This window comes from Rana temporaria, chromosome 2, assembly GCF_905171775.1.
Source record: "Rana temporaria chromosome 2, aRanTem1.1, whole genome shotgun sequence".
In the NCBI taxonomy this organism is placed as follows: domain Eukaryota; kingdom Metazoa; phylum Chordata; class Amphibia; order Anura; family Ranidae; genus Rana; species Rana temporaria.
Genome location: NC_053490.1, coordinates 514,358,125 through 514,374,184, shown reverse-complemented (window position 1 = coordinate 514,374,184; position 16,060 = coordinate 514,358,125). Strand labels below are relative to the sequence as shown.

The 16,060-nt window shown below is 44.5% G+C and overlaps 1 protein-coding gene across 2 annotated transcripts in view; it reads left to right on the top strand.

The window, feature by feature from the left end:
- LOC120927969 (SH3 domain-binding glutamic acid-rich-like protein) overlaps positions 1-14,473 on the top strand; it is a 108,037-nt gene extending 93,564 nt beyond the window's left edge. The window contains exons 6-7 of one of the 2 annotated variants that reach the window (XM_040338997.1): positions 11,318-11,420; positions 14,207-14,473. In XM_040338997.1, the coding sequence (XP_040194931.1) occupies positions 11,318-11,389 (72 nt within the window). In that variant the 3' untranslated portion in view covers positions 11,390-11,420; positions 14,207-14,473. The remainder of the gene's footprint in view (positions 1-11,317; positions 11,421-14,206) is intronic. The other variant, XM_040338998.1, reaches the window with a different exon arrangement.
- The last annotated feature ends 1,587 nt before the right edge of the window (positions 14,474-16,060 follow it).

Genomic DNA, 16,060 nt, shown 5'->3' with positions numbered 1-16,060 from the left:
CGAGTTCCTATTATTTACACGGTGCCGAAGGTACATAAGGATCCCCTAAAACCCCCTGGGAGACCAATTATCAACGGTATCCAGTCAATCAATTCACGCTTAGGGGAATATGTTGATAAGTTTATACAGCCCTTGGTATCTAACACCAAGGCTTTCCTCAGAGATACAAAACACCTTATCCAGTTACTGGAGACTGTAGTAATCTCCCCACAGCATAAGTTCCTGATAGCAACAGCTGATGTAGCTTCGCTCTACACCAATATTAATCATGAGGAGGCGATTAGTGCAACGAAGTGGGCGATGAATCTTTTTAGCCAACTCATCCCTAGGCAAAAAAAGTTTGTTTTGCGATGTTTGGCTTATGGCTTACAGCATAATTATTTTTGGCATCAATCCCAGTTCTACAGGCAACTTAATGGCATCGGAATGGGAGCCAAATATGCACCCAGCGTGGCAAACGTATTTATGTCAAAATGGGAGGAGGGGGCAATTTACAATGATATGCCCAGCCAGCTGATTTTATACAAAAGATTCATAGATGACTGTATTGTCATCTGGGATGGTGATGAACAATCTTTAATCACATTCTTTGAGAAATTGAATTTAAACCAACAAAATATTTCCCTAACGTATACTATCAGCAATCAGACTATACAGTTTCTGGATCTGGAGATCACGCTGGAGGAAAACTCAATATCAACTAAAACATACTTTAAACCAGTGGAACGGAACAGTTATATCCCGGTGGATAGCTGTCATTTCGAGCCCTGGCTTATAAACATCCCTAAAGGACAGCTGTTACGCATCCGTAGAAATTGTACTGACCAAAAAGTATATTTGGAGCAAGCTAACTTTATAGGAACAAAGTTTGTGAATAAAGGGTACAATGAGGATTTTATCCAAGAACAAATCCGTAAAGTATATGACACACCTAGAATTACCCTCATTCAGGACAAAGTGAGATCTGATCAAATGGATAATAATCTTCCGATTATCTTGAACTATACTGTCCAACATAGACAGTTAGAAGCCATTTTTAAAAAGTATTGGCCTATCCTGAGATCTGACCAGCAGCTACAGGGTATCTTACCCATTAACCCCAGGGTGGTATATCGCAGAGCTCCCACACTGAGGGACTTAGTAGCTAAAAACGTTCCTGATCCTCCAACAAAGAAAAATGTACTTACCTTCTTTCAGGGTAAGGGATTTTTTCCATGCAAGAGGTGTTTTGCATGTAAGAATACGAATTTTAATGGTCAAAAATGTACCAAATTTACTTCAAATGTCACCAAGAAGGAGTACAATATTGATGACCTTATTACCTGCAGAACTGAGGGTGTTGTGTATGTCCTGGAGTGTCCATGCTCCCTACAATACATAGGCCGCACTAAACGACCCTTATGGAAAAGATTAAGAGAGCATGTACAGAATATTTTAAATGCATACCCGAAACATAATGTCTCCCGCCATTTTGAGTTATGTCATCAAGGGAACCCAAAGGGTTTGAAATTTTGGGGCATACAAAAATATAGTCCCCACTGGAGAGGAAGCCATAGGGTGAGAGAGATAAGTAAAGCAGAATCAAGATGGATCCATGAGATGGGATCTCTCTCTCCGAATGGTTTAAATATCGACTTTGATCTTAACTGTTTTATATCTGATTTTTAAATCTCTGTTTTAAAAAGTTTTAACAGTATTTTATATATATGTATATTTCTCACATCTCCCTATCAGCTATCTTATTGTTATCTTATTATGAGCGTATACTCACTTGTTGGCTAGTGGTATAGTGCTCTTGTATTGTTATGCAATCCTAGCGTATGATGCTATTTTAAGTGCAGATTGGGATATGTGATTGACAGCTTTTGGCTTGATCCACATGTAACAATTTTAACATGTATATGGTGGATTACTTTGCATTTTATATATATATTTTTTATATTTTTTATATGTATTTATTTTTATTTTTATGTGTATTTGTATATGGTTACACACTATCAATATATATATATATATTTTTTGCTTATGTGGTAGTAATACTACATGAAAATCACGGGGTATTGTCTGTATGTGCTCATAATAGATTAGTCTGAGCTGCACGGATTTGCCCGTATAAGAACCTGAGATAAAAACTATTTTTTGTTTGTTACTGTTAAGACAGCGGTTTTAAAAGTTATTTTGTCTCATTTTGTATCACATTAAAATTTGTTAAATAGATACATTTTTATAAACCACAACGGCTGAAATGTGGTGGTGTATCTGCAATGATGTAGTCATTGGTGCCTCCCCATTGGTCCGTTCGCGCCGCTGCGAGTGTGTGACAGGCTATTTATAGCCTAGTAAGCCCCATTCACACATTGACCCATGATTAAGTCACGTGTCTAGTGACGATACGCGTGGGGGAGGAGCTTGAGTGACGGGACGCACGGAGGTGCCGGATGAAGAGCCTGACAAGCTGAGCAGCTTACATGCACACACGCTAAGCCTATCTATTACCGGGGATTCGTGAGTGATGTTCTGAGTGTTGTGAGACGTTAGTGTTTCATTTAACGGTATCACACTATCGGTCTTTTCTCTGTCTCCCTTTCTTTGCATATCTGAAACTTGTGAATACCTGGTGGAAAGCACTTTTTTGACCTGACAGGCTGATTATTACACCATCAAGCTGGTTATATCTCACACACTGTGTGTGTGCGGTCTGGCAAAGTGTTATTGAGTTGCCTTCAGGATTACAGCAACAAGGGACGATATATATTTAGAATTTGGAACTTTATTCTTTGTATCAATTTGTCTTATTTCTCCAGTATTTTGATGTGTTGACACCTTTATTTAATCAGTTGATTTAGCGCATTATCCTTTTTTCACATATTTTGCTTGGTTTAGTTCACCGTTATAATTGCTGCTTTTTCATTTATTTATTGATTAATTGATATAATTAATTTTTTCACTATAGTAGCGCTGTAGACCTTTCACATATAGCCTTACAGAGCTTGTCGGGGGCGAAGTGGTTCAGTGTGCTGGACCTGAAGAGTGGGTACTACCAGATTCCCATGCACCCTGAAGATAGGGAGAAGACAGCTTTCATTACCCCGGTGGGGTTTTTTGAATTTAACCGCATGCCACAAGGCTTGTCGGGGGCCCCGGCCACCTTCCAGAGGTTGATGGAGAAGACTGTAGGTGATATGAATTTAATTGAAGTGCTGGTATACCTGGATGATGTGATAGTGTTCGGCAGAACACTGGAAGAGCACGAAGAGCGCCTGGAGAAAGTCTTGAGTAGACTCCATGAAGAGGGCCTGAAGCTTTCGATGGAAAAGTGCAAATTTTACCAGTCATCAGTGAGTTATCTGGGTCACATAGTGTCCGCGGAAGGAGTGGCCACGGACCCGCAGAAGCTGGATGCTGTCACCTCATGGCCCCGGCCAACAAATGTGACTGAACTCAGGTCTTTTCTGGGATTCTGCTCCTACTATCGCAGATTTGTTGAAGGGTTCGCCAAGATAGCTCACCCACTCACTGAACTATTAAAGAACCAAGAGGGGGCTGGGTCGGACCCTGATGGACCTGGGAAGCCTAAGGAGGGTCCCAGGAAGAAGAAAGAGTCGATTGAAGACCAATGGACCACTCAGTGTGAAGAGGCCTTTGTACAGTTGAAGCGGAGCCTCACTACTGCCCCGGTTTTGGCCTACGCAGACCCTGCCAGGCCTTATGAACTGCATGTGGACGCCAGTCGAGATGGACTGGGTGGAGTACTCTACCAGGAGTATGACGGGCACCTACGACCCATTGCCTATGTGAGCCGAAGTTTGACACCCGCTGAAAGGAATTACCCAACTCACAAACTTGAGTTCCTGGCTTTGAAGTGGGCAGTAGTGGACAAACTGAGAGACTACCTATATGGCGCAGAATTTGTGATCAAGACAGATAACAATCCTCTCACCTACCTACTCACCACAGCAAAATTAGATGCTACAGGGCATAGGTGGCTGGCTGCACTCTCTGGATTCACCTTCAGTCTAAAATACCATCCAGGGGTCGGAAATCGGGACGCTGATGCATTATCCAGAAGGCCCCACTACGATTGGAACTCGCCGGAAGGTTGGACCCAACTTACCCCTGAAGGTGTGAGGGCTCTTTGTGAAGGAGCAGAACAACCAGCAAAGGGTGGAGCCAGGGCTGAGGAGGTAGGAGTGTCCGCTGTGGGAGTGCCCAGGGGCTACTGTAATGTCACTCAAGTGGTGGATGAGGGTTTGCCTAAACTGTCCAGGAAGGACCTCCGAAGAGATCAGCAAGAAGATCCCCTCTGTAGCCTTGTGTCGGAGGCCTTGGAGACTCAACATTCTGATCTACTCCTACAGAGCGCCAAGAAGGAAGCTCGCCTGTTATGCAAGGAGTGGAGTCGGTTACAGCTGAAACAAGGAGTGGTGTACAGGAGGGCCCCCTCTGAAGATCTGGAGGAGAAGTGGCAGTTGTTCCTGCCGGAGAAACATAGGGAAAGAGTTCTGATTGCTCTGCATGACCACCATGGCCACTTGGGATCGGAAAGGACCCTTCAATTAGTGAGAGACAGGTTTTACTGGCCATACATGCGATCTGAAGTGGAGAATTACTGTCGCTCTTGTCTCAGGTGCATACAAAGGAAGTCTTTACCTCAGAGAGCCGCCCCAATGGGCCATATGGAAAGCCACGGACCCATGGATCTAGTATGTATAGACTTCTTGTGTGTGGAATCCGATCTCAGTGGGCAAGGAAATATTTTGGTAGTCACGGACCATTTCACCAGATATGCTCAGGCCTTTCCAGCCAGGGATCAACAAGCGCCTACTGTGGCAAAGATCTTGGTGGAGAAATTCTTCATCCATTACGGCCTGCCTCAGCGGATCCATTCAGATCAAGGAAGGGATTTTGAGAGCACCCTCATTAGGCAGCTACTGGACTTGCTGGATATAAAAAAATCTAGGACTACCCCCTATCACCCACAAGGGGATCCACAACCCGAAAGATTCAATAGAACTCTCCTCAACATGTTAGGAACACTGGCCTCGGAGCAGAAACAACAGTGGAGTAAACACATTGCAGCCATGGTACATGCTTATAACAGCACCGTGAGTGATGCCACAGGATATTCACCCTATCGCCTAATGTTTGGTCGGGAAGCTCGTTTGCCGGTGGATCTGGCGTTTGGTACTTCTTTAGACCACACTTCGGAGGCCTCTCATCGAGGATATGTGGGCAGATTACGGAAGAGTTTGAAGGCCGCATATGAGAAAGTTCGAGCCACCTCAGATGCGAGGGGACGCAGGAATAAGAGGAACTTTGACCTCAGAGTGCGGATCCAAGACCTGCAACCTGGAGACCGAGTGCTATTGAGAAATCTGGGTGTACCAGGAAAACACAAGTTGGCTGATCGCTGGAAGTCACAGCCATTCATCATATGCAGGCGCCTCCCGGGATTACCGGTATACGAAATCAGACCAGAAGGGAGTACTGGACCACTGAAGGTATGGCATCGGAATCACCTTCTGCCCTTAACAGAAGCAGTCAGGAAAACTCCACGACGGGAACTATCGCCTATGGCTGAGCCTCGACCTGTAACTAGGTCTCAGTCAGGATCCCTGGCCACAGAAGGTAGTGAGAAAGAGGATGGGATGGAGATAAGCTGGTTGTGGTCGCCTGAGATGCCGGAAACTGATACTAATTGCTTACCTCATGAGCAGGAGACAGACACTGTGACTTTGAGACCTGAGGCCCCGGAATTTGTGCCGCAAAGTGGGCATTCTGAGGATCACTCACCCGCTGACACTGAGGTGCAAGAGTGTGAGGCAGAAGAAGAGACAGCGCCTACTCCTAAAAGACAAAGAGTCAAGAGGGAAGTTCATGCGCCTAAGAAACTGACTTATGATATTCTGGGCGAATGTTCTGAACAGGCCTGGCTTGCCCCCAAAAGAATTCCTGATATGCCTGGTCTCCTTACTGTAAACCTAGAAGGAGAGAACCCCAACTCACCCCTGGACACATCTGTACCAGACACTGCGGTGTCACCTGAGAGTGCACAGAACAGCCTCCCATCTTATGAAAAGTGGTGGGAGGCTCCTCTGTCTGTATTGAGCAGCCGCATAGAGGCAAAAATGTGCAGTAGAGTTAAAAATGTCTTTGGGGACCAAAGATTCAAAGTGGGGGGAGTATGTAGCGGGGGCAATTTTTGCTATTAAGAATGCTCAGATCTGAAGTGGTAGAATTGATAGTCTTATAATGTAAATAAGCGTCTGATGCCATCTACTGGCGAAGAAATGGAACGGCGTGTTCAAGGTTTGTTTTTTCATAACATCCAGAAGGGATATGAATAATTACCCAGGGACACTCAGGGCTGCAAGGCATGCTGGGAAGATATAAAAGACCTTGTGTGGCCATTTTTAGCTCTCTCGGCCTCGGGACCCACATCCTGGAGGAACCCTTTCACAGTGTGTTTGGTGGAGTTCTGGCCTACCTCGTGCGGAAGCAAGCCATCGGTATCCAGGCAAGTGTTGGAGGGTTCCCGATCGTCTCTGAAAGTGGGAACTGGACAACCAGACGAGTGCAGAGACCAGGTGGAGGCCGTGTGTGGTGAGAGCATCCAGTCATCTGGGCCTCGTGTGGTGAGAGGGCTCGGGCCCAAAGCTTTGTACTGTTTACACACACACACACTTAGACTGCCGGGGAGTGCTGCTGGGACCGTTAGTTCCACGCTGCCAGTGTGTTTCCCTAAGCCACATGTGCCAGGACCTGAAAGCCTTAATCAACTGCTTGATGGCCGGCCATTGAATATTGTGTATTAACCAGGAAAGAGTGCGCAGTCACCCTCCACGTTTAATCCGCAGTCCCTGTTTGCATCAAACTACTATTAAAATACCTGTGGATTACAAATTGAGTTCACATTGCTAGCGAAGAAAGAAGATCAAGGACTAATACTACTACATTTTATTGGCAAGGCCTTGCAGCGCTGTTACTGTTAGACAGATACTGTCATAGGGAAGTTACTGAGTGATTACCCGTTACGGTTGTGTTTGATTCTGTTGGGTGTTGCGTGGCGCATACTGTGTGGTTGTGTACTGGAAGTGGGAAGGCGCGCAGCTTGAAGTAAGGCCTGCGCGCTAGTCCCACTTGGAGACACCAAAATACCTGCGGCCGTAGGGGGGGTGTAAAGAAATTGTTGCGCACAGCCTTTCGCAATACTGAATGTGCACCACTTATGTTCCGATTGTGTATTACAACAACTGTTTTAGTAAAGTCAATGATTATTTAAGTTTAACTTGTGTCTAAACGGTTCCTTTGTCGCTCATAAACTATTGTGTCAGTTTGCACCACAGCTGTGACCAGGGGAGTGAGACCCAGAATACTGGGGGGGGGTAATAAAGCAGAGTGCAGGCCCAAAACAATTAGCCGCTCCTTCGGGGGTAAGCGCTACAATTATAATTTATAATTTTGTTTAAAAAAAAAAAAATCATACCCGGGATGCCTACTAGACTCTTGTTTGGTCAGATTTAAGTGAGTTATTCCTAAAAATTACAGGCCTACAGTATAAAACGCCAAATTTCCTTGCAAAATAATTGTACCGCTTTTGGTACGTAATTCCAGACAGAATCATACCGCCAGGGAGGTTAAGGAGGTTCGCCTTCGCTATCTCAATTCCAAGGAGGGTCTGTGGCAGAGACTTTTCCTCTAAGTTCCGAGTGATACTCAGGCTGCCAGGTCAGTGAGAGAGGCCTGTCCAGGTACACTAAGTCCACTCAGGCAGGAGTGGCGCAAGAAGCGTTACACGTGGGAGCAGGACTGTTTCCCTATTACTACGCCTGAATCTGCTATTTCTCCTTCTACTTTCAACTCTACCTTTCACCACAAGTTTTATTGTTTTTACCCGGCTGGGTAATAAAGAGCACAGAAAAGACACCTGTCGTGGACATTCCGTTACTGCTACTTTCACCATACACCCTTAGACGGCGGAGGAGCCATGAGGTAACATGCCACCCAAAACAAACCAGCAGCTCCTTCGGGGGTAGTGCTACATTTACAACTCCTTTAAGGTGAAAAAACACCTTGCATTGTCCGGCCCCCCGTTTTACTTACCTGAGCCCTGAATTTCTGTGGGCGTGATCCTGCGTTGCTCTCCCAATGGCTTTTCGGGTCTTCATTGGATAGATTGATAGCATTGCAGCCATTGGCTCCCGCTTTCCAGAGGGGGGTTATCTATTGTGGGAAGGAGCCACAAGAGTGGCCCTAGGACCCCAGAAGAGGAGGATCGAGGACACTCTGTGCAAAACTGCACAGTGGAGGTAAGTATGACATGTTTGTTATTTAAAAAAAAAAACTGAACCCATAGTATCACTTTAACACTAAATTATTGATGTGGCTATTTGGATTAAAGGGGTTGTAAAGGTAAATGTTTTTTCACGCATCCTATGCATTAGAGTTTTGCTCGTCGAGTTCCTTGTTAGGCTGTCGAGGGACTCGACAAGCCAATTTTCTCCATTCCCATCAAGGAAATAGAGAACTTGCTCTCTTTTTGGCTTGTTGAGTTTCTCGACAGTTTCCTCGACGAAAATGTACACACGACCGGTTTCCTCGGCAAAAAAATATCTCCCAGCAAGTTTGCCGAGAAACTCAGTCGTGTGTACGAGGCCTAAGCCCCCGTTTTACTTACCCCACCCCTCGAAAGTCCCGCGCGCGTCCCCGTCATCCTGTTCGGTTCCCAGCCTGGCCTTTGATTGGCTAAGTTGGACGGATTGATAGCAGCGCAGCCATTGGCTAGTGCTGCTGTCAATCACATCCAATGACGCGGCGCGCCAGGGGCGGGGCCGAGTGATACAGTTGGCGGCTATGGCCGCCGCTGTATCACGGGAGCGCGCTCGCAAGAGCTTTCCACCATGTGAGGGAGCTCGCATGAAGGTAGAAAGCTCTTGCGAGGAGGAGCCGAGACAGCCGCCGAGGTACCCCAGAAGACAGGGTTCGGGGACACTCTGTGCAAAACGAGCTGCACAGTGGAGGTAAGTATAACATGTTTGTTATTTTACCAAAAAAATAAATTTGACTTTAGTGTTCCTTTAAGATTTTATCTGCATACCTCTCTTTGGTACAACTATATTCACATTTGAGTGCCTATTAACCAATCCAAGTGTCTACTAGGATATACAGTATCTGCAGGAAATGTTGGAATTGTCTTTTTCTATTCTCTCTGAAAAGTCAATAAACTGAGATTACGTTCTTCAGTGTATATAACTGTGTATATATATATATATATATATATATATATATATATATATATATATATATATATATATACACACATACATATACATACACATACACATACACATACACATATACATATACACATACACACACACACACACACAGTATCTCACAATCACATTTTTGTAAATATTTTAATTACCGTATTTATCGGCGTGTAACACGCACCCTAACTTTAATAGGAAAGTTTCAGGAAAAAAACTTTCCACAGCCTCCTGCAAATAACACGCAGGCACAGTTTACCCTCTATTTCCAGGGTAAAAAAGTGAGTGTTATACGCCAATAAATACAGTATATATTTTCATGTGACAACACTGAAGAAATGACACTTTGCGACAATGTTGTGTAGTGAGTGTACAGCTTGTGTAACAGTGTAAATTTGCTGTCCCCTCAAAATAACTCAACACACAGCCATAAATGTCTAAACTACTGGCAACAAAAGTGAGTACACCCCTAAGTGAAAATGTCCAAATTGGGCCCAAAGTGTCAATATGTTGTGTGGCCCCCATTATTTTCCAGCACTGCCTTAACCCTCTTGGGCATGGAGGTCACCAGAGCTTCACAGGTTGCCACTGGAGTTCTCTTCCACTCCTCCATGACGACACAGAGCTGGTGGATGTTAGAGACCTTGCGCTCTTCCACCTTCTGTTTGAGGATGTCCGCTTTTTCATCCATCCGTGTACGGATGAAAAAAGGGACATACATTGGTCCCTATGAGATCGCGGGTGTCAGCGGATGAACATCCGCTGACACTCGATCTCGCCCGGTTCCGCATTCCTCCGATTCTGCAGACGGAGGAAAACCCTATTTTTCCTTCCATCTGCGGATCGGATCAGGTGAACACGGACAGACGGTCCGTGTCCATCCAATCCCCCCATAGGGGAGAGCGGAGAAAAGACAGGGCGGTCCCTGCACAGTGTACGGGGACTGCCCTGTCATCAGCCGGCTCAGCAGGGATCAACGGATCGATCCCTGCTGAGCAAGCTTCTTTAGCAAGGCAGTGGTCGTTTCTGGTCGTTATGTTGGAATACTGCCCTGCAGTGATCATGCTCTGCTTCAGTATGTCAGAGTACATGTTGGAATTCATGGTTCAGTACACGGTACCAGTAATCCATTCCCTTAGTCTGCTTGTCTTCAGCAAGCTTTCTTGTGCATCATCTTTAGAAGAGGCTTCCTTCAAGACAACAGCCATGCAGACCAATTTAATGCAGTGTGCGGCATATGGTCTGAGCACTGAGAAGCTGACCCCCCACCCATTTAATCTCTGCAGCAATGCTGGCAGCACTTATACGTCTATTTCCCAAAGACAACCTCTGGATATGACACTGAGCACGTGCACTCAACTTCTTTGATCGACCATGGCGAGGCCTGTTCTGAGTGGAACCTGTCCTGTTAAACCGCTGTATGGTCTTGGCCATCGTGCTGCAGCTCAGTTTCAGGGTCTTGGCAATCTTCTTATAGGCTAGGTCATCTTTATGTAGAGCAACAATTCTTTTTTTCAGATCCTCAGGGAGTTCTTTGAAATGAGGTGCCATGTTGAACTTCCAGTACCCAGTATGAGAGCGTGAGAGCAATAACACCAAATTTAATACACCTGCTCCCCATTCACACCTGAGACCTTGTAGCACTAACGAGTCACATGACACGGGGGAGGAAAAAAGGCTAATTGGCCCAATTTGGACATTTTCACTTAGGGATGTACTCACTTTTGTTGCCCCCGGTTTAGACATTAATGGCTGTGTGTTGAGTTATTTTGACGGGACAAATTTATACTGTTATACAAGCTGTACACTCACTACTTTACATTGTAGCAATGTGCAATTTCTTCAGTCTTGTCACATGAAAAGATATAATAAAATATTTACAAAAATGTGATGGGTGTACTCACTTTTGTGAGATACTGTTAACACATATATATATATAATATAATATTATTTTTTTCTTAAAGAATGGCAAGGTTATTTTAATGGCCCCTGTTATTCCACGCCAAAAGTTTTCCTCATTCCTGTGATACATATATTTTCATTCCCAGGAGGGAGGAGAGGCCGATGAGGAACAAGTAGAGGAAGAAGAAGGAGAAGAAGAAGGGGAAGAAGAATCATAGACCTCAGCACTGTCATCATATTAGTAGCCAGGTTAGTCTCGTCACAGGAATGCTGTTTGTACTCGGAGTCTTCTTACGGATAGTTTAGGAAAGAAGGGAGAAACAGAGAATTGATCTGGGGTGTGCCGTGGTCTAAAGTTTTCGAATTTTAGAATTCACAAATTTCTGAATTTTCTAAAATTTCTGAATATTCAGAAATTTGAAAAAAGAGAAGAGAAACTCCCAAGGACTTTTGCGCAGATACAAAGATTGTATACTCTTGAATAAGGTTTTAACAAAGTTTTATTATCAAGTAAAACACCATATGGTGTTTTACATGAAATATCTACATAACCCCCTGAAGAAGATCGTTAGTTATAAAGATTGAAACGCGTTGGGGATCTGTGTATGGCAGCCAAATGGTTAACTACTGTATTTATCGTCGTATAACACGCACTGGCGTATAACACGCACCTACATTTTAAGAGGGAAATTTCAGGAAAAAAAACTTTTTTAACTAAACAACTTTGAATTAAAATAAGGGGCAGTGCTCATCAATGCAGCCTTATCAATGCCCATCCCATCATGCAGCCTTATCAATGTCCCTTTGTAGCCTGAATGTAACCTCACCATTAATGCAGCCTAGACAGTGCATGAAATCACAGAGTCGTCATCTCCTGTTCGGCTCTCTCACTCGGCTTTAACTCGGCAGTCATACACAGTCCCTGTGATTGACAGAACACTGGTCCAATGCCAGTGGCGAAGGCGGGACTGTGTGTGTGATGTGAGAGGCGAGTGAGAGCCGAACAGGAGATGACGGCTCGTGAATTACGGCTGTGTTCGTCTTCCTCCTTACCTTCCAAGGTACACTATCGGCGTATAACACGCACCCGCAATTTCCCCCCTGTTTTCAGGGGGAAAAAGTGCGTGTTATACACTGATAAATACGGTATATATGGTCATTGTGAGATGTATATATGTGAACATCATATAATACAATTGTGTACACCAGAGCTCTTAATGTTGCCCCTGAATGTAATTGGATCCATCCTTTCAACCTTATCCCTCTTTTTTATGTAAAATCCTTTTTGATACTTGATAATAAAACGTATTTATTTAAAACCTTATTGAGAGTATACAATCTTTGTAGCTGCGCAAAAGCCCTTTTGAGTTTCTCTTTAAAACATAATTGGGCTAGCAGTAACAGTTTAGACACCAGTAGGTGGGTACCCAGAGGAGGGCTGGCAGCCTTAGGCCTGGGGGGCAAGTCCAGTCAAGTGGCACATAGAGCGTGGAAAAGTGATGAGTCGAGGAAAACAGTCTAAGATTTTTCATGATCACAAGAGTCCGCAGAGCCCCCCCTTACCTCAGAGTCCGCACAGAGCCCCCCCTTACCTCAGAGTCCGCACAGAGGCCCCCCTTACCTCAGAGTCCGCACAGAGCCTCCCCTTACATCAGAGTCCGCACAGACCCCATATACATCAGATCTGATGTAGGGTGTGTTCTGGAAAACTTGATTTAAGGGTGCATGCTGTGGACTATTGTGTAAAGAGGGTCTCTGCTCACCAAAGCATGCCCCCCTTTAACAAAGTCCACAGAGCACCCCTTTTTATACACTGGGAGGCAGGAGAGACTAGAGAGGGTGAGCTTACCAGGATGGAGGCTGAGGCGCAGGCTGTCTGATGCTTTTTTGGGTTTAAACTTCCTGTCCAGTGTCCACACATGCCCGGGGAGCGTGGGCAGGGCATACTCAGAAGGAGGAGGAGCAGATGAGCTCTATCTCTCCTCGGGTCTGTGCAGAGAGAGAAGGGGATGTCAGCGCTGAGGCTGAGCTATGTGTGAGACGAGACATAGCTCAGCTCTGCAGCCATCTATCTCGGAGCTGACACAGGCACAGCTGCACAGTGGGAGGTGAGCAGCGGCCGTGACCTGTGTTTACAGAGCTCCAGCAGGCATATTCCTGCTCCGCAAAAACAGCATTTGGTAGTGGCGGCCGGTGGCTGTGTATAGAGATTTCCACCCTGCCCCCCCTGCTAGCCCTCCCCTGTGGGTACCTTATTTTTATTCGGAAATTAGAAAATTTGAATATTTCCGAATGACCAAATTAGTCTAAATTCGTTAAAAAACTACTTTGGAACTAACCCAATTGCACGTCTAATATTTTTGTTGTTATTCTGTCTCTCACTGGTAAAATAAACCTACCATTAAAATTATAGACTGATCATTTCTTTGTCAGTGGGCACATGTACAAAATTAGCAGGGGATCAAATACTTTCCCCCCCTTACTGTACACTGTCACACAATATAAAATATATACACACACACACACACACACACACACACACACACACTGTATATAGACATGGGGCAGCTATGGTTACTCATAATTATAGGTTGTGATCTTGCTTTATAATACTGTGTGCAATGATTGCCCTTTTCACCTTTCCCTTCTGAAGCCTCGTACACACGACCGAGGAACTCGACGGCCGAAACACATCGGTTTCCTCGTCGAGTTCCTTGTTAGGCTGTCAAGGCAAGTTTCTCCATTCCCGTCGAGGAAATAGAGAACTTGCTCTCTTTTTGGCTCGTCGAGTTTCTCGACAGTTTCCTTGATAAAAATGTACACACGACCGGTTTCCTCTGCAAAAAAATATCACCCAGCAAGTTTCTTGCTGGTTTTTGCCGAGAAACTCGGTCGTGTGTACGAGGCTTGAGTCTATGATACAGGGTTCTTTAAAGGTAAGCTCATTGTTGTATACTTTTATAATTTTACATTGTATTTATCATGTGTGTTCATGCAAAGTACAATTGCAGCAATTTTTTTTCTTTTCTTTTCAGACTGTTTAACCAATCAGCATTCTGTCACTCCACCTTGATTTGTTCCCATGAAGTCTACTTGTGAAATCTGCAAGCTGGCGCTCTACAAAGAGACAAAGAAGTTCTCAGAGAGACCTCCTATTTTGGCACCTTATGCTCATTTTCACTCGCAAATCACTGAATGTGTTAGACTTTGCACTGGATATCCTCAGGATTTATTGCCAACAGGATATCATGATCACAGTTTGTAATAAAGTTGGAAATAAACCTTGTATATTTTTCATGGAGGCTCAGAAGTGGCTTCACTTTTTCTTATTTACTTCCTAAGTGCTTTGCAGTAAAAAGATTCATACGCATATGGTGGAACCATAAAAGTGGAACTCCAGACAGTAATTCAATATCAAATCGAAAGATTAATATTTCTCGAATATTTTATTTTTTTCGTAATGAGTAAAGAACCCTTTAAAAGAGCTATACATTTTGTTTTGATCCTTCTTCCCTGCAACCATCTGTAGTGTGGATAGCCAAGGAATGGGGTGCAGAGGGGGGCGGGGCATTAACGCAACAAAACATGGCCGTGTTATGCTGACTGTGGCATAGTCAGAAGTTTGCCTAAAAAACATAGTCCAAGAGATGATGGCTGAAAGCTCTACATGCAAAGAAGGCTCGTCAAGGGAGTCATCACACCTAGTGCTAGCCTAGCTAGCTTTTGAAGTTGAAACTGGAGTTCCACTTTAAAGCGGAGTTCCACCCAAAAGTGGAACTTCCGCTTTAAGCACTCCTCGCCCCCTTACATGTCACATTTGGTATGTAATTTTTTTGGGGGGGGGGGGGGGGGGAGTGGGGGCTTCGGTAGGAGTGGGACCTCCTGTCCCACTTCCACCTAGGGACCGCCTAGGCGGCGACTCCTCTGCCCCTAGGCGGCCCCTCCCTCTAGGCGATCTCCTGGGACACGTGACATGTCCCACGAGATCGCTTGTCCATTTGGGCCCAGAATGTGAATGGAGGCGCCGGCAGGAGAGGAGCGACGCTCCGTGTGACTGCATCGCTGGACCATGGAACAGGTAAGTGTCTGTTTATTAAAAGGCTACTTTTTTGTAGCTGCTGACTTTTAATAAACATTAAAAGGCTGGAACTTCGTTTTAAAGCGGAGTTGCAACCACAATTAGCATTTTTTAAATGTTTGTCTTTTCATCATGCGTTTTTATAATATAAATCCTGTCACTTACTATTTTACAATCCGCCGCCGATCCGCATAGATATTCAAAAAAGATAGTTTATAAAACTATATCTACACCGTTGTCATTTTGCTTGTGGGCATTGTGAAGCCTACAAGCACTTACTTCCTGGAAGTCTTGGATGGGGAGTGATAATTGGACAGCGCACTGCATCCTGGGAAATGATGACACACATTTCCCAGGAGCATTAGAGGGAGATGTCAGAATCCTAGGTGGTTTCAAAGGCAGATTTCGTGGGACCGCATAGCAACAGGCATTTCCAGATGAGTAAAAAAAAAAAAAGAAAAATCTTTTTTTTTTTTCTTTTTTAGTCGTAAGCTACAGTTTAAAGCAAATTTTTTTTTTGATGGAACCTCCACTTTAAGCATTGTGTAAAAACTGCTGCCCTATGTATTTTTTTCATACTTTACTTGTTTTTATCTTAAAAACGGAGTTCCACCCAATATTGGGAGGTGGTCTTAAGCGAAAGTCTTACTCTCCTACTCCAGGTACCATCTTGTGCCACCATCATTATTATACATCTCATTGTTTTTTCTTGGTTCCTGCATCAGCAATGACATGGCACAACATGAGAAACTTCATTCTCATCTAGGCAAGAATAGAGACAGAGCAAAAAGTAAGTGGAAATAAAAAGGTA